The sequence below is a fragment of the Hyperolius riggenbachi genome, chromosome 12 (assembly GCF_040937935.1).
Source record: "Hyperolius riggenbachi isolate aHypRig1 chromosome 12, aHypRig1.pri, whole genome shotgun sequence".
Lineage (NCBI taxonomy): Eukaryota > Metazoa > Chordata > Amphibia > Anura > Hyperoliidae > Hyperolius > Hyperolius riggenbachi.
The window spans coordinates 36,351,713-36,370,754 of record NC_090657.1 but is presented as its reverse complement, the minus strand read 5'-3'; the positions used below and the strand labels follow the sequence as shown (position 1 = coordinate 36,370,754).

Genomic DNA, 19,042 nt, shown 5'->3' with positions numbered 1-19,042 from the left:
CGCTAATAACTTTATCACTACTTATCACAATTTTTTGATTTATATCTTATTTTTTCCGCCACTAATTAGGCTTTCTGTGGGTGGTACATTTTGCTAAGAGCCACTTTACCGTAAATGCATTTTAACAGGATTAATAAGAAAAAAATTGGAAAAAATTCATTATTTCTCAGTTTTCGGCCATTTTTAGCTTTAAAATAATCGGGCGGCAGAAATGGTTAAATTACTAATACATAGTCATCCATGCGAAATCGTATGCAAAATTGCATGAAAATTCGCATACAACCGCATGCGAAATTCGCATCCACATGCAATTTTTTTCTGCGGCGATTCCCACCGCACAAGTGGAAACGGGCCCTTAGTCCATCTTCAGGCCTCTTTTTCATGGGCAGTTGAAAGTCAGGGAAATGCTTCTCAAACTCTCACAGCTGCTTGCTGCCACCTGGTAACGCGTAAGTATGAATACGCCGCCGATTGACTTGGGTGCCGGATACAGCCAATATATGGCTTACCCTGCTCCTGCACACGTCCCGGTGGCGTTAATTACTATTCCCCCTCCAGGCCCACGTGGATAGTGGGGAATGATGTAATCCGGCTTCCAGCTATTGCGGCAGCCAAATTACAGTGATTTAAAAGTAACTTCAGCTCCATCTCCGGACGGCACCGAAGTTACTCACTGTGCACCGATGTAGCTGTAATTCCTATAGTGGTCTATGGTGGCGCCGGCATGCCAAAATCTCCTGCGCTGTATTCTAAGTGTTCGACTGGTAACTGCTCACTGCTGCCCGGTAACTGCTTGCTGAGCACACAGAGCCGATAGGAACACATTAAGCAGAATCGCATATGTGTTTTCTTCTATGTGTTATGGAAAACGTATATGCAATTCTGCCTAGTGTGTTCCTACCCTTCAACTGTACGTGGAAAAGAGGCCTAAAGGTGGCCACACACCATACAATTAAAAGATCCACTTGTTTGCCAATTCGATAATTGCGATTGGTTGCCCCCCCCCCCCCCAAAAAAAAAAAATCAAGAGAGCTTTTTTTTTTTTTTTTTTTTTTTGGAGATTGGACATGGCTGTGGAGTCTGTACAAAAATCTTCCAACTCCGACTCCTCAGTTTATGAAACCACCGACTCCTCGACTCCAACTCCTTAGTCTAATACTTACCAGGGCTGTGGATTTTATACAAAAACCATCAGACTCCGACTCCTCAGTTTATGAAATCACCGACTCCAACTCCACAGCCCTGGAAATTTCAGACCAACTTTATCAAGAATTGTATGGTGTGTGATGAATTGTCAATTACTTGATGTTTTATTATTATTTATTGTATTTATAAAGCGCCAACATATTACGCAGCGCTGCACAATAGATAAATGGGGTGACATACAAGGTAGGACATACAGGAAACTCACAACAAAACAAGATCATGCAAATGATTTGATGTACAGTTCCAATCAATTTTTTCTGAGCTTTCAATCACTGTATTCATGAAAAATTGAACATAGGTGTGTGGTACATCGGTCAGATTTTTTAATTGTTACAATCAGTCAGAAAAATTGCTATTTTTGAATTGAACTGATTTTTAAAAAATGGTATGGGGTGTGGCCACATTTAGGCCTCTTTGCCACGGACAGTTGAACTGTGTGCTCAGCAAGCAGTTATCAGGCAGCAGTGAGGGCAGGTTCACACTCGGCACTTTGCACACGATCACGTTCGGCTCCACGAGTGTGATTTGTGGGCAAAATCTCACGATTTAGCGCAATTTGCGCTTGTGATTTCCGCTCAATAGAATGGAAATCACAGAGCAATCGCCCCCAAAAACCCTGCTGCAAAATTTCTGGGGAGAACACTGAAGACATTTATGTGAAGTTTTGTGAGTAAAACCCCAATGTCTTTACGCATACAGTAAATCTATGATTTTGAACTGTTAGGCTTGGTGCACACCAAGCGTTTTTGGGAGCGTTTTTCAAAACCTCTGCTGCCTGTGAAAACGCTTGGCTAATGTATCTCAATGGGATGGTGCACACCAGCGGTTTGAGGTTTTTAGCAAACCGCAAATGTGGCTCCTGCAGCATTTTTGCGGTTGCGTTTTTGCCTCAATGTAAAGTATAGGAAAATCTCAAACCGCTCTGAAAAACGCTGCATCAGAGCGGTTTTCTAGGCGTTTTTGTTACAGAAGCTGTTCAGTAACAGCTTTACTGTAACAATATATGAAATCTGCTACACAAAAACGCTCCAAAAACAGTTAGGCATGTTTAGAAAACCTCTTTAAACATGCCTAGAATCGCTCTGAAAATCTGCTTCAAAACCCTCTAACGTTTTGCGGATCTGCTAGAGGTTTGGGTGTGCAGTGACTTAAAGGTCGCAGTGACTTAAAGAGACACTGAAGCGAAAAAAAAATGATGATATTATGATTTGTATGTGTAGCACAGCTAAGAAATAAAACCTTAAGATCAGATACATCAGTGTAATTGTTTCCAGTACAGGAAGAGTTGAGAAACTCCAGTAGTTATCTCTATGCAAACAAGCCATTAAGCTCTCCGACTAAGTTAGTCGTGGAGAGGGCTGTTATCTGACTTTTATTATCTCAACTGTTCCTGGACTATTTACTTTTCCTCTGCTAGAGGAGAGGTCATTACTTCACAGACTGCTCTGAAAGACTCATTTTGAATGCTGAGTGTTGTGTAATCTGCACATATTATAGAATGATGCAATGTTAGAAAAAACACTATATACCTGAAAATAAAAGTATGAGAATATTTTCTTTGCTGCTAATCTTCTAGTAATTATTCATAGTACACAACCAATTCACTATATCATATTTTTTTTTTCCGCTTCAGTGTCTCTTTAAAGGGAACCTAAACTGATAGATATATGGATTTTTACTTAAAAAATAATACCAGTTGCTTGACTCTCCTGCTGATCCTCTGCCTCTAATACTTTTAGCCACACCACCTGAACAAGCATGCAGCAGATCAGGAGCTCTGACTGAAGTCAGACTGGATTAGCTGCATGCTTGTCTCAGGTGTGTGATTCAGCCACTACTGCAGCCAAAGAGATCAGCAGGACTGCCAGGCAACTGGTATTGTTTAAAAGGAAACATCCATATTCTTCTCAGTTTAGGTTTCCTTTAAAGGGAACCTGAAGTGAGGTGAATATGGAGGCTGCCATTTTCATTCTCTTATAAACTATACCAATTGTCTGACTGTCATGCTGAGCTTTAGGATGTGTACACACATACAATTTCACCACTTCCATGTAGTATGAGGGCCAATCAATAAAACTATGACCAGATTGTGTAAGTAATCTCCAATATGAAGGTGTCCATCAATGATACGTTTTGCCGAACGATCATTTACGAACGCTTATTTGTATGAACGATCGGAAATTATCCTTTGCAACCACCAACAGACAATCTCCTAACCAACCAATTCTAAATTGGATCTGTTTCATTAATCTGATCGTATTGGTTAGGAGATTTTCGATCATTAGTGGTCTGAAACAATTTTCCAATTGTTCATATAAACAATTGTTCGGCAAATTGAATCGTTAGTGTCCCCATTTACATGGAAGTGTTAATTGGCAGTGCGTATGCACCCTCAAAGGGTAGTACCTGAGCTGAAGTATTCCTGCAAGAATGGGGCGGGGGGAGCAGAAATGTATAGGCAGCACTATTCACGCAAAACCCTTCTGAAGCTGCTTCTGGGTCAACGAGGTCAATCAATATGCTTTAGGCTTGGTGGTGCGCGTCCTTCACTGCACTCACTCTGCGAATGCGCACTATGGGTATGTGTGACACTATGACTGTGTGTAGATCGCTGCCGGCCATGGGATCATGGTCAAGGGCACATGCTGCCAGGCCTAGCACTTGCGCACTAGTGACCAGGGCTGTGGAGTCAGAGTAGAGGAGTCAGAGTTTGAACAATTTTCGGTAACTGGAGTTGGAGTCAGTGGTTTCATAAACTGAGGAGTCGGAGTCGGATGATTTTTGTACAAAAATCCACAGTACTGGTAAGTATAAAGGTGGCCACACACGATACAATAAAATGATCCGATTTTACGGCAATTCGATAAAAACGACCGTATCTCCCGAAAGAATTGAAAGCTTTTTTTTCTTTCGACTGTAAAATCTGATCGGATTTCCCGTTTTCTTCGATTTTTATCGATCCGGAATGCCAGATAATTTTCTTCAATCTTTCTAAAGATTGTATGGTGTGTGTTGGATTGTCAATTTATTAATATACACACCCTATCAATTTTGTCAGAGTTTTCAATCATTTTTTATCATAATTGGGGAAAAATTGAACATATGTGTGTGGTACATTGGTCATATTTTTGAAATGTTACAATCCGTCAGAAAAATTGATTGCAATTCTTAAATTGAACAGATATTTAAAAAAATGTATGGTGTGTGGCCACCTTTAGACTAAGGAGGAGTCGGAGTCATTTTGGGTACCTGGAGTCGGAGTCGGTGGTTTCATAAACGGAGGGGTCGGATGTTTAAAAGAACAACAAGAAATTAGGGGTCGGAGTTGGATGATTTTTGTACAGACTCCACAGCCCTGCTATTGACCGACCTCGCCGGTCCTACAAAACTAATTCATGTAGGTTATGATCTTCCTGTTCATTAGATTGGGGTTTGGAGACAAAAGGTGCCTTGCCTGGGGTGCCAACATTACCAGAAACAGCCCTGCATACTTGCCTAAGGAGAGGATAGCCTCTGGATCCTATTGAGGGTGCCCTCTGGTCCCCCGTTGCCTCTCATGGACCCTTTAGCTGATCGGTGCTTCGCTCGTCTTCTAGCACGAATGCGCCCGTGCTTGCGCAGTAACACGGAGTCGCTCCTGCTCAAGCGGCTCAGGCTTACTGCGCAGACGTGGCTCTACTTGCGCAGGTTCATTATGGCAGCCCCCTCGTCAGTAAACTTTGGAGTGCCCCCGCTCAGTGGTGGGGGACCAAAGGACAGCGAGGGAAGCCTCATTAGGAGAAAACTGTGGTTTTCGGGAGAGGTTTGTGCTCTGTAGGCCGGTTGCGGATCCAAGCAGCGAGCACATGTATCTGGCATCAGGCCAACCTGTTGGCGCCGTATACGAGGGACTCTGCTGAATGTGATTTTAGCTTGGGTACATTTCAATGAAAAAAACTCAAATATTCTGGTAATGAAAATAGATAACAGTATATAGTATATAGGCTAACCACAACAACTCATTGTTCTGCAGAATGGAGTTGTGCTTCTGTAGGCCCCTCCTGCATTGTACAGCCAGGACAGATGATGTGTTTTCAGGGCAAATAGCTGTCTGTGCTGCACTTTATAGGTCTGTGCTGCTACTGGCTGTCAGTAAATCAGGGCTTGTGTGGCTGATGTGCAGTTTATATTTCCCAGCAGAGGTGGGGGAGGGGGGATATATGGGGGGGGGGGGGTGTTGGGGGATGCCACGTCTCCAGACTAGCCATGCCTGCAGTTTCTGTACTTCATCTCCCATAAGCACTTTCTGCTACTCTCAGCGGTGACCACCAGGGTTACTCCAGGCTGACTTCTCTCTGGGCTGCACATTGCTTTCGCATTCAAAAAAGCTTTATTAGCAATTTAGCATTGTCAAAGCAAAACATCGCTGTCTGTCCCTGTGCATCTCAAGTTCTTGAAATGATGATTGCGTGCATTTTAATGCAAATACTTTTTGTGAATTTTCCCGTGAATATAAATTAAGTTAATTTATATGAAAATGTATCTACAGTGCTTAAAAAACAACTGAAGCGAGAGGTATGTGGAGGCTGCCATATTTATTTATTGTATTTATAAAGCACCAAGATATTAACCTTTTAACTTCAAACTGGTGCACAATTTTTCTGCATCTAAGATAAACTTTGTAAGTGGAGGTGGGCTTTATGTTATTGGCTATGGCATGCGGGCTGAGGTCTTGCTGCGTAATAACACAAGGCTAGGTTCCCAGTGGGGTTGTGTTATGTTCCTTGTAGCAGCTGCAGGAGGCTGCATTGCATAGAGTGATGTATACAGTCAATGAGAAGTATGCTTCACTGGCCAGTACACTAACCGCATTGTGTTGCGGCAGAAGCTTCCAATTCGCCACTGACCTGTCACAAACTCAGCGTGACAATTTGTTGTCGGTGGTGCGCATGAGCAGAACAGCGCAAATATGATAGGGAAGCCAGGCATCCCAGTGATGTACTTCCTGTCTAGCAAGGAGCACGTTACTGTTCGAAGTGCATGCGGGGGGGGGGGGGGGGGTGTAAAGGAGGGCGCTGTTCATATGACCCTGTCAGCACACTCTGCCGCAGGGTCATATGAATCGTTTTGTTTTTTTGGGGGGGGCACTGTGATACGAGGGGGGGGAGCATCGCACCCCAACACTATGGCCGTTTCTAAAACAGGCCTCAGTGAAAACGGATTACTTTCTAGGTGACTTAAAGGGAACCTAAACTGAGAGGGATATGGATGTTTCCTTTTAAACAATACCAGTTGCCTGGCAGTCCTGCTGATTTATTTGGCTGCAGTAGTGGCTGAATCACACACCTGAAACAAGCATGCAGCTTATCCAGTCTGACTTCAGTCAGAGCTCCTGCTCTGCACATGCTTGTTGAGGGACTGTGGCTAAAAGTATTAGAGACACAGGATTAGCAGGACAGTCAGGCAACTGGTATTATTTTAAAAGGAACAATCCATATCCTTCTCAGTTTAGGTTCTCTTTAAGGTAGCCATATTTCTAGTGATGATAGTAGGATTTTGCTTGCTCTGAACACATCTGATTAGAGAGAGATCTGTCGGCATCCCATATACCAGTGATGGCTAACCTTGGCACTCCAGCTGTGACAAAACTACAAATCCCATCATGCCTCTGCCTCCCTGAGTATGCTTAGAGCTGTCAGAGTATTGCAATGCCTCATGGGACTTGTAGTTTCACCACAGCTGGAGTGCCAAGGTTAGCCATCACTGCCATATACTGTAGGCCGATTCCTGATCAATTTCATGGTTAAATCGGTCAGGAATCGGCCTTGTGATGCCGCATCCACCGGCCTGACTATGTTCCCACAATGCCAAATGTGCCGCCCGGTGCAGTATTCTTTACCTGTCGGTGTCCGTGGCCGACTCCGGATGCCGTCCACATACACCCGACAGCGTATACACATGGTTACTCTGGTAATCACGTGGGGCGCGGGTATGTGGATTACAGACGGAGCCAGCGGCAGACGCGGACAGGTAAATTATAGTGTATAGATGTATCGCCATCTTTATCCTGTACTTAAAGAGGAACTGTCGCAAAACTCTTTAAATTTAAAAAACATACAAATAAGAAGTACATTTATCCCACAGTAAAATGAGCCATAAATGACTTTTCTCCTATGTTGCTGTCACTTACAGTAACTATTAGAAATCTGACATTACTGACAGCTTTTGGGCTAGTCCATCTCTCCATATGGGGGTTCTCAGCATGGCCTTTATTCTTTACAAAGACACTCTCTGAAAAAGATTTATACAAAGCTGCTGGCCAGCATCCCTGCTCACCGTACACTTTTTTTGGCAGTTGGACGGAGCAACTGCCATTCACTAAGTGCATTTTGGAAATAAAGAAATCCCTGTGGAACCCCCCATGAGGAGCTGGGCTAGTCCAAAACCTGTTGGTTCTGTCGGTACTACCTACTGTAAGTGACAGCAACATAGGAGAAAAGTAATTGATGGCTCATTTTACTCTGGAAAAAATGCACTTCTTAATTTTATAGGTTTACATATATTTTACATTTTAAGACTTTCGCGAGAGAGGTCCTTTTAACTATTTTTAAAATTGTTAAGCAAAGATATTGTCTGCACTGCCTGACACAAAAACAGCCAGTAGTGTGAGCACTTACAAAATGTATTATGATCTATGACCTTTCTTTCCAATCCTAAAATGATGACTTCAATACCTTCTCCTTCCTGTATATCTGTATGTGTGGCCATTGAGTAAGACATGCATGCCTATGTTCTGCCCCATCTTTTAGATCAATGAGCTGGAGAAGGCGGTGTCAGCTGCCCATACGTTCCTGCAGAAGAACCCCACCCATGAGATGACCCAGCGCTACATGAACTACTACAGGACCCTGATGGAGGTTGATGACTTCCTCATAGATTTAGAAGCCCAGCCTTATGAGGTGAGTGACCCTCACATAGATGAAAAGCAGGGCATTAAAAGGTAATATAGCACGTTTTTGTGATATTGTTCTGTGTATAGTTAAAGCAGAACTGAAGATCATCTAAAATAAAGAGTTTCACTTACCTGGAGCTTCTGTAAGCCCCTTGCAGCCGCCCTGTCCCACGGCGCTCCTCCACGATCCTCCATTCCCTGCCGCCAGCTAGTTTCGTTACTCGAGCTGTAAGGGGGTCCACTGTGCCTGCGCAGCCCTACCAAGCGTATCCTTTTTCCGTGTTCTTGTCTGCAATAGCGCAGTTGCGGACTGGAACGCGAAGGATACGCTTGGCCAGAACCGCGCAGTGGCCCGTCCGCGAAACCGTAAGTAGCTGGTGGCGAGACAGAGGAGGATCGTGGAGGAGCGGCGTGGAACAGGACTCTTTATTTTTAGAAGATCTTCAGTTCTGCTTTGAAGTGGACCTGGAATTGTGCACAGGACTGAAAAAAATACAGAGAAATGCACCCTGTATGTATTTAGAGAGTTTAGCCTGTCTAATCCCCCTCATCTGTGTCTAATCACAAGTTGTAATCTGATCTCCCCCTTGTGTCACATGACCTGTCATGGCAGATAAGGCCATATGAAAGCACAGGAGGTTAACAATATGTCTGCTTCCATGAATCAGGAAGTAGAAACAGTGCAGATTTATTTTAGGATTTGTATCAGCTGTAACAAATATTTTTTGTTTAAAGGTTATTATGCTATTGCATCTCTTTTAAAGCAGAGAGGAAGTTCTGAGTTCATGTCCACTTTAAAATATTTGCAAAAGACTACTAATACAGAAATTTCAGGTTTTCTGATACAATTATGAACTTAAAGTATACCTGACCCAAGTCAAAGCTACCTAAAGTAAGTACAGAGGTAGGTTCATGCTGGATTCACATACCTCTGTGCATTGTCCGCCTCTACTCCCTTTCCCAGTTCCTGGTAATCACTCCTTGAAAAAGGGACCTTTGGCTAACGTCACATTTTCAGACAGGAAGAGGCGGGCTTTCTGCAATGTTCCCTCCTATCACCCTTCCATTCCTTCCTCTTCCCATTCACTTCCCTAGGGGGAGAGGAATGGACAACGCACAGGGTAGCCTTGCCTCCAGTCAGGTATTCTTTAACCTGTTGCTGACCGCTCCACGCCCAATGGCGTGAACGCGGCGGCAGCCCCAGGACCACTCCACGCCAATTAGCGTGAACAGCCTTCTATGGGGCTAGCAGGAGAGTGTGCGCGCATCTCCGCCTTCAGTGGAAACCGCCGTCTAATTACTTTGTACAGCGCTGCGATCTGCAGCAGCGCTGTATTGGGGACAGCCGTGTGACACGACTGTCCCCTCCAGAGTGTCGGCGGTGATCCGCTGTCATAGGCTGAAGCCTATGACAGCCGATCACAGTGATTGGTTAGCCGCATCACTAAACAGTGTTTATTTTATTTTTATTACAAATATTTATTTTAATTATTTTTAAATAAATGTCTTTCTTTTTTTTTAACTAACTAACCCCCCCCCCCCCCCCCCCCGATGTAAATAAATATTTTAAAAAACAAAACAAACAAAAAAACACACTGTGGGGGGATCAGACCCCACCAACAGGAAGCTCTGTTGGTGGGGTCTGATTTGGGGGGAGGGGGGGGGGGGAAGAATCACTTGTGTGCTGTGTTTTGCGGCCCTGCAGCTTGGCCTTAAAGCTGCAGTGGCCCAATTAACAAAAAATGGCCTGGTCACTAGGGAGGTTTAACACCACGGCCCTCAAGTGGTTAAAGAGAATCTGTATTAATAAAAAATGCCCCTGGGGGTACTCGCCTCGGGAGGAGGAAGCCTCTGGCTCCTATCAAGGCTTCCCCCGTCCTCCTCCGTGCCACGGTGGAAGCGTCCCCAAATGGCAGGTATGTAAATATTTACCTTCGCGGCTCCAGTGCAGATGCAGTAGCGGCTCTCAGCTCGGAAATAGGCTTGAATAGCCAAACCCAGTCGCATCCGCTGTACTGTGCAGGCGCAAGTCTCCTCCGCCTGTGCAGTAGATCAGCTATTTTCAAGGGGAGAGCTGCAACAGCGCCCCCGCTGGAACAGGGAAAGGTAAATAATGCACAGCCTGACAAATTGTCGGCTGTGCATTCCATGGGCCAGAGTGAGAACCCCGTGGGATGGAGGAGGACGGGGAAGCCTCGATAGAATCCAGAGGCTTCTTCCTCCCGAGGTAAGCACCCCCTAGGGGGACTTTTTTTTTTTTTGTGTACAGAGTCTCTTTAAAGTGGAGAAGCAAAGGAGGTAGGTGCTCAGACCAGGAAGCACCTGCTTATAAAGGCTGCAGAATTTGTCTTTTTAATTATTAATATGTAAAACGCATGCAAATTGCATTTGCTTGCCAGAATTTGTAGGGCCTAAACTAACTAGCCTGCCATTCCCTGCAGATGTTAGCCCACACAAAATACTTTGTATCTTAACAGGGGTGCCTCGTGTAGGCCTCCTTGTACCCCAACAAAGGGGAGCAGCTCCGGGTGAGTCGCCAAGCAGCCTTGACCGCCTGGTAGCACTGCGAATGCACCTCGGGGAGGGGGTAGAGAAATGCTAATAGTCCCTCACTCGAGTGTGGCCAGCACCGGGGCGGAACCCCCACAATAGCCCCCCAAAGGATAGAGCTTTACCTGATGGCAAACCATTTCATCCAAATTGGTGCAATCTGCATACCCTGGGAGCTGCACACCAAAATAGGGGTGAGTAAAGCAAGGAAGGAGGGCACAGGCTGCACCCCTAGGGCTGCAACCTCCTGCCACCTGGGCGGATCATCCATGCCCCCAATCCCTCCCCCCCCTAGGGGGGGGGACAGATTCCATTGCAATGCAATGGAGAAACGAAGGTGTGCTCAGGCCAGAAAGAATCTGCTTATAAAGGCTCCAGAATTTGTAGGGCCTAAACTAACGAACCTGCTTGTCATACTCACGTGGCTCTGCTCCGTCCTCGGCGTCCTCCGCGTGTTACTTCCGCGTTGCACTGGCGTCCTCTGGTCTCTGTGCGCGCGCGCGTTGCCGGCCGCGGTTTAGCGACGGCTGCCGGGGGCGTGCGTACGTTTGTGCGGAATGGCGTCAGACCTCGCGTACGCATGCGCGGGGTTTTGGCGGACGTTCGTACGCATGCGCAGCGGCCAGGATTACGCGCCAAAGTGCAGCCCTGCCCCTATAAAAGGCCTGCTCTCCCAGCAGTCGGTGCTGTTCGTTCTGACAGCTAGTGTGTGGTTCGCCTGTCTAGCCCTTGAGCTCCGGCCAGCCTTTTACTTGTTTGATCTGCCGTTGTGACCTGGATTGCCTGACTACTCTTGATCTTCTGCCCCTGGTTTGACCCTTTGCCTGATACTTGACCACGTCTGTCTGCCGCCTGCCTTGACCCTGCCTGCAACTGGATTACGTCTGCCTGCCGCCTGCCTCGACCTTACGCCTGTACTCCGACTAACGCCTGCCTGCTGCCTGCCTCGACCTCACGCCTGCCTCTCGACTACGTCTGTCTGCTGCCTGCCCTGACCTTTGCCCGGACCCGGATTACGCTTACTGGATACTCTACACTGAGGTGTCGTTGTTCTTTCAACCACCAGCTGAGATTATCCCAGTAGTGACCTGGTGCACACTAGGCAGCTAAGTCCAGCCTTCCCTTCGGGGTTGTCGGTGAAGACCCGTGGACGCTTAGACCCCACTACTGGGCAACATCTCTTCCTGCGGTGGAAGAATCAACAGCGGCCGAAGATATAACAGATACGAACAGCCAACATGGACACCTCTGGAGTATCAAGTGCTGCGGAACTCTCTCCTATGGATCAGCTATGCCAACAGATTGCTGAACTCAGGATCTCTGTACAACAGGTCCAGCAGGGTTACGTCCAAATGCAGGATCAGATTCAAGCCAGGGCACCTGCTGTCGGCATCCTTCCTCCCGCTACACTACCTGCTCCTGCGCCAGAACCAAGGATCCCGCTGCCCGAGCGTTTCTCGGGGGATCGGGGAAAATTCAGACAATTCAAGAGTGCCTGTCTCCTTCACTTCTCCTTGCTGCCCCGGACTTTTTCGTCTGAGCCAATTAAGGTGGGAACGGTCATCTCCCTTCTGCAAGGAGAGCCTCAGGTCTGGGCTCTGCAGCTGAGAGACCAGCAACATGCATCTCTTAGTACCTTGGAAACATTCTTCACTGCCCTGGCCGAACTGTATGACGATCCAGGACGAGCTGCCTCTGCAGAATCGGCTCTACAATCCCTTCGACAGGGTAGACGCCCTGTGGAGGAGTATGTCACTGACTTCCGCCGTGTGAGTCCTGATACACAGTGGAATGACGCTGCATTAAAATTCCAGTTCCGATTGGGTCTTTGTGATTCTCTTAAAGATGAGCTGGCCCGAGTGGGTATTCCCGAGACTCTTCAAGAGCTTATAAAACTAGCCATTCAAATTGATCGTAGATTAAGGGAGAGACGTTTGGAGAAATCAGGTGTATTCAGATCCGCCTGGAGTCCGTCAGTTCCTGTTATCCCACCAGTTCCGGTGGTTAGTGGTCCTTCCTCTTCATTAGAAGAGCCCGAGCCGATGCAGATTGGGCTTACCCGTTCTCCATTAACTACTGAGGAACGCCAACGTCGACGTACCGCTAACCTATGCCTTTATTGTGGAGCTACCGGTCACTTCCTCCAAGCCTGCCCTGTAAGGCCTCCAAGTAAGTCTACTATAAGTAAGGATTACTTCTCACAGGTCTCTTCAGGATCCTCAGCTCATATCTCCTTATCTCTTTCCCTGCAGGGTCCAGGAGGAGTGATCGTACTTAAAGCCATTGTCGACTCCGGAGCATGCTCTTGTTTCATGGATACCAACTTAGCCCAGCAACTACATCTACCAGTTCGAAACAAGAGCCAATGTCTTCCTGTACAATTAGCCGATGGATCGGCCATTAGTTCTGGGCCTATTACACAAGAAACCCTACCTTTACTGGTTACCCTCTCTTCTGAACACCAAGAGTATCTCAGCTTTGATCTGCTCCCATCTCCCTTATTTCCTGTGATTCTGGGTATACCATGGCTGCAGGCACATAATCCCAGCATTGACTGGACAACAGGCAGGATCAACTTCTCATCATCATACTGTGCACAGTTTTGCCTTCCTCAGATTGGACGTCTCTTATGCATTAGTTCAGAGATCAAGTCCACAGTTCCTGCCTGTTACCATGACTTCCTAGACGTCTTTGATGAAAGGGCAGCTGAGACTCTACCCCCACATCGAGTCTATGACTGTCCTATAGAACTTCTCCCAGGTTCAGAAATTCCATTTGGACACATCTTTCCTCTGTCTGACCCTGAAACCAAAGCTTTGAAAGATTATATTGAAGAAAATCTTCGGAAGGGATTTATTCGACATTCTACCTCACCCGCAGGCGCAGGCATATTTTTTGTGGAGAAGAAAGATGGAACTCTTAGGCCGTGTGTTGATTACAGAGCGTTAAATAAAATCACCATTAAGAACAGATATCCTCTGCCCTTGGTACCCGATCTCTTCCAACGTCTTCGTACAGCCCAAGTGTTCTCTAAGTTGGATCTCCGGGGAGCATACAATCTTGTCCGCATCAGGGAAGGAGACGAGTGGAAAACGGCATTCCGGTCTCGCTTCGGACATTATGAGTATCTGGTGATGCCATTCGGCCTGTGCAACGCCCCAGCAACCTTTCAGCACTTCGTGAATGACATCTTTAGGGATTTTCTGGATACTTTTATGATCGTTTATCTGGATGATATTCTTATCTACTCTTCTTCCTTGGAGGAACATCGGAAGCAGGTTAAGAGGGTGCTAGGGCGCCTGAGAGTTCATGGTCTTTTTGCAAAACCTACAAAATGTGAGTTTGAAAGATCAACTGTTCAGTTCCTGGGATTTCATATTTCTCCCGAGGGTATAGCCATGGATCCTCAGAAGATCTCTGCTATTCTTGACTGGCCAGTTCCCACTGATAAGAAGGGAATACAGAGATTCATTGGCTTTGCCAACTTTTACCGGAAGTTTATAAAGGGGTTCTCGGCAGTGGTGGCACCTATCACTCAACTCACGAAGGCTCACATTAGTTTCTGTTGGACTTCTGAGGCACAAAGAGCTTTTGAACAGTTGAAGATTCTGTTTACCTCCGCTCCAATTTTACACCATGCAGATCCTACTCAACCATTCATAGTAGAAGTGGATGCTTCAGAAACTGCGGTTGGTGCAGTTTTATCACAACGCTTTGGACCAAAGAATCTCCTTTACCCAGTGGCTTTCTTTTCCAGGAAATTAAGTGGGGCCGAGAAAAATTATGATATCGGAGATCGAGAACTTTTGGCAATTAAGTTGGCATTAGAGGAGTGGCGCTATCTACTAGAAGGTGCCCAACATCCATTCATTATCTACACCGATCATCGGAATCTGGAATACCTCCGTACTGCTAAACGTCTCCGCCCCAGACAGGCCAGGTGGGCATTATTTTTCTCCAGGTTTGAGTTTCACTTAACCTATCGACCCGGTTCCAAGAATGTTAAAGCAGATGCACTTTCCAGAATGTATCCGGGGGAAGTTGACCTCCGGACATCTGATACAATTCTCTCATCTCGGCACTTCCTCTTAATCCAGACAGATATCATATCTCAAATCAAACAAGTATCAACCTCCTGGCAACCCGATCCTTCTTTAAGTCTTCAGTTTAGGGATGGACTCTTTATGCATGAAGAGAATATTTTTGTTCCTGAACCACTAAGATGCTCGGTTTTGCAGTTATTTCATGACCATAAGATGGCCGGTCATGGTGGTGTGGCCAAAACAGCAGAGTTACTCCAAAGGAACTTCTGGTGGCCCAGTCTGAAGAAAGATTGTTGTGAATATATTTCTTCCTGCTCGACATGTGCTAGGTCTAAGAGTCTGAGGTCAAAACCATGGGGCTTGTTATCTCCACTTCCCATCCCATCCCGCCCTTGGGACATGATCGCGATGGATTTTATTGTAGAATTACCATCTTCCTCTGGTTTCACCGTGATCTTTGTGATCGTGGACCGTCTCACCAAGATGGCTCACTTTATACCATTAAAATCCATTCCAACTGCGGCCATTACAGCTGAGGTCTTCATCAGAGAGGTCGTGAGGCTTCATGGACTTCCTTCTGACGTTGTCACTGATAGAGGGGTGCAGTTCACTTCCAAATTTTGGCAAGAGTTATGCAAGAAACTGGAGATCCGTTCTTCATTGACATCAGGATATCACCCACAATCTAATGGTCAAACGGAAAGAACGAACCAGACTTTAGAACAATACCTTCGTTGCTTTTCTTCAGTAACACAAGATGACTGGTCCTCTTTACTTCCTGTTGCAGAATTTGTTTATAATAACAACATCCACTCTTCTACAGGACAGTCACCATTTCTAGCAAACTATGGTTTTCATCCTACAGTATTCCCAGATGTTAAAGTGCATTCTCAGGTTCCGGAGGTTCAGGCAAGGATGGAATGGCTTGTTGAAAATTTTAAATTACTCCAGGGAAATATTCAGCAAGCTCAGGCAAGAATGAAGACACAGGCTGATAAGAGGAGAAAGGAAAGTCCTGACTTCAAGGTGGGTGATCAAGTCTGGTTATCCACAACTAATCTGAAGATACGATGTCCTTCGAAGAAACTGGGGCCTAAGTATGTTGGTCCTTTCCCTATTATTAAAAAGATTAATGAGGTTGCTTTTAAAGTTGCATTGCCGGATTCAATGAAGATCCATCCTGTTTTTCATGTTTCTTGTTTTAAGGCAGTAGTTCCGGACAAATTTCCTGGAAGGTCGGTCGGTCAGCCTCAGTCGGTCTTGGTTGATGGTGAGGAGGAATTCGAGGTGGAGAGGATTTTGGATTGCAGGAGACGGGGAAGATCGGTTCAGTATCTTATTAAGTGGAAAGGTTTTGGTCCGGAGGAAAACTCTTGGGAACCAGCACGGAACGTTCACGCACCTAGGTTAGTCAATACGTTTCATAGACAGCATCCAGAAAAGCCTTGTCCTGAAGGCATTCGGAGACTGCCCGTAGGGGGGGGGCAGTGTCATACTCACGTGGCTCTGCTCCGTCCTCGGCGTCCTCCGCGTGTTACTTCCGCGTTGCACTGGCGTCCTCTGGTCTCTGTGCGCGCGCGCGTTGCCGGCCGCGGTTTAGCGACGGCTGCCGGGGGCGTGCGTACGTTTGTGCGGAATGGCGTCAGACCTCGCGTACGCATGCGCGGGGTTTTGGCGGACGTTCGTACGCATGCGCAGCGGCCAGGATTACGCGCCAAAGTGCAGCCCTGCCCCTATAAAAGGCCTGCTCTCCCAGCAGTCGGTGCTGTTCGTTCTGACAGCTAGTGTGTGGTTCGCCTGTCTAGCCCTTGAGCTCCGGCCAGCCTTTTACTTGTTTGATCTGCCGTTGTGACCTGGATTGCCTGACTACTCTTGATCTTCTGCCCCTGGTTTGACCCTTTGCCTGATACTTGACCACGTCTGTCTGCCGCCTGCCTTGACCCTGCCTGCAACTGGATTACGTCTGCCTGCCGCCTGCCTCGACCTTACGCCTGTACTCCGACTAACGCCTGCCTGCTGCCTGCCTCGACCTCACGCCTGCCTCTCGACTACGTCTGTCTGCTGCCTGCCCTGACCTTTGCCCGGACCCGGATTACGCTTACTGGATACTCTACACTGAGGTGTCGTTGTTCTTTCAACCACCAGCTGAGATTATCCCAGTAGTGACCTGGTGCACACTAGGCAGCTAAGTCCAGCCTTCCCTTCGGGGTTGTCGGTGAAGACCCGTGGACGCTTAGACCCCACTACTGGGCAACATCTCTTCCTGCGGTGGAAGAATCAACAGCGGCCGAAGATATAACACTGCTAAAGCTACTTTAAAAGCCAGAATCCAGATGTTTTTTCCATACCAAATTTTTCTAGCCCAATAGTGGCATGCGAGTTTTACATGAATTGTAGACGTCACAGAGGCGCTTGGTGTTACTTAGACCTGCAACTGTTATATGCTCCTTCTATAATGCCTGATGAAGCTGGGTCACACCTGTGAAACGCGTTGAACTTGTGGAGTATGTAAATAACATTTCTGTGATTTCTCAAATCGACCACTGCTTGGTGGAGGTAAGTCCACCACTAACTCCTCTATGTTTTAACTATTTGAGCTATTTGTATTCTTCTGGCGCCTCTGTTTTCTTTGAACATTAATTGGAGGCTATTTGTATGGATTTACATCACATGCTATTTATGGACAGTTCTAGTCCAATGTCATAGCTTCGCCTGTGAGAGTAACGGAGGTTCTGTGTGTTCGCAGGGTATCTTTGTGAAGGCGGTGAAGTCGTACAACGCCGGAGATTTCCGACACAGTACTGAGGAGATGGAGCAGGCGCTACCTCTATATTACAAAGCTTACAACACCTGTCTGACTGGCTGTGAGGGCGTCTATGAGATGAGAGAGTTCAAGGACTTCTACCCAGCAGTGGCAGGTAAGAAAAGTCACTTAAGGGCTTAAGCAGTGGATAGGACACTTCTTCCCATCTACCACTTATCTCCTGCCATTACCTTGCTGTTTACTCTAAATATGACACAGGTGTAGATGTCCCTCTTTGTAAAACTTCGAGTTAACCGACTAAGTTATCTGTATCTTTTTGACATTTGGGCGCAAACTTATGTACACATGGGGCGAACATACAAACTCCCTGCAGATAGTGTCCTGGCTGGGAAATTGGAAAGGACGCACATTTGATACATACTGTACATTCAAAAATGCTACCGTGGAAATTTCCACTGTTTAATTCTGATAGTAAAATATCAGAATTCCTAGCTGACCCCCCTCCCTGCGCACAGCAAAATTTGCAGATGTTTACACCGAACCCTAACCTACTCTTACATGAACCCTCCCTCTACTGATGCATAACACAACTACACCTGTTTTACAACTAAATTTATTGGGCTGATTTTTATCAGCCAACCGAATTACTGCCTGGACATCGGCATAGCCGCAATTAAAATTGCGGTCTTTGGGGGTCCCTTTTTACTGCAGCGCTGGCGGAACCCAAATTACCTGACTCAACAGTTGATTGCATGTGGACAAAATTGATCCCTTTACCTATTAGCATTCAATCCCTCTCACTTTTTCCTTATGTAATGCACAGTTTGTAGCAAATACCCATGACCTTAGCATCTTTGCCCTCAATGAAACCTGGATATTGGCCTCAATTCTGGTAGCTATGTGAGGTAAATATGTGTTTGTAGGTAAAATACCTCATGAGGTATTTACCTCTTTTTATAGCAAATCTGAAAGATATTTCTCCATTTCCGAACATGAGGTAAAACATGAGATAAATGCATAAAGTGAGGTAAAACGTGAGGTATTTCAGCCGTAAGCATGCAGTAAATAAATGATAGCAGTCTTTAATTGTCTTCCATAAGTTAGGATAGTCTTTGGAAGATCGAGGAGAACGCCAGTGCATACCACTAAGGCTGCATCTGAAATGACCACCAGCTCAGTGTGAAGCACCTAAATAGATTTTCTGCACACTTTGCTTTCAATTTAGATTCAAATCTGCTACTACTTATTATGCAAACAGGCAACTCAGGAGGAGGGGCTGGGAGCAGCTAACCTGACAGTTACATAGTTACAAAGTTAAAAAAAGGTGGGGGGAAAGGCTGCACGTCCCTAAACACATGTTGCAATTGAATGGTCTCCTAAAGTGTTTCCACTAACGTAATTTTATGTCCCCCCAAATGCATGCACTGTCCCTGCTGCATTTTTCCTGCAGTTACATTTGTGTTAAAGAGAACCTGAGTACTGCCAAGCCTGTGCGATAATCCAGAGCCACTCATGCTTAGTGGTTGTGGATGACCGTGCAGGCTTGGC

At 46.2% G+C, this 19,042-nt stretch overlaps 1 protein-coding gene across 1 annotated transcript in view; it reads left to right on the top strand.

Annotated features, from left to right (window-relative positions):
- The first annotated feature begins 5,579 nt into the window (after positions 1-5,579).
- The window catches only part of LOC137542178 (endoplasmic reticulum protein SC65-like), a 39,044-nt gene continuing 25,581 nt past the window's right edge, over positions 5,580-19,042 (top strand). The window contains exons 1-3 of the mRNA XM_068263905.1: positions 5,580-5,760; positions 7,995-8,144; positions 17,477-17,648. Coding sequence (XP_068120006.1) covers positions 8,061-8,144; positions 17,477-17,648 — 256 coding nt within the window. The 5' untranslated portion in view covers positions 5,580-5,760; positions 7,995-8,060. The remainder of the gene's footprint in view (positions 5,761-7,994; positions 8,145-17,476; positions 17,649-19,042) is intronic.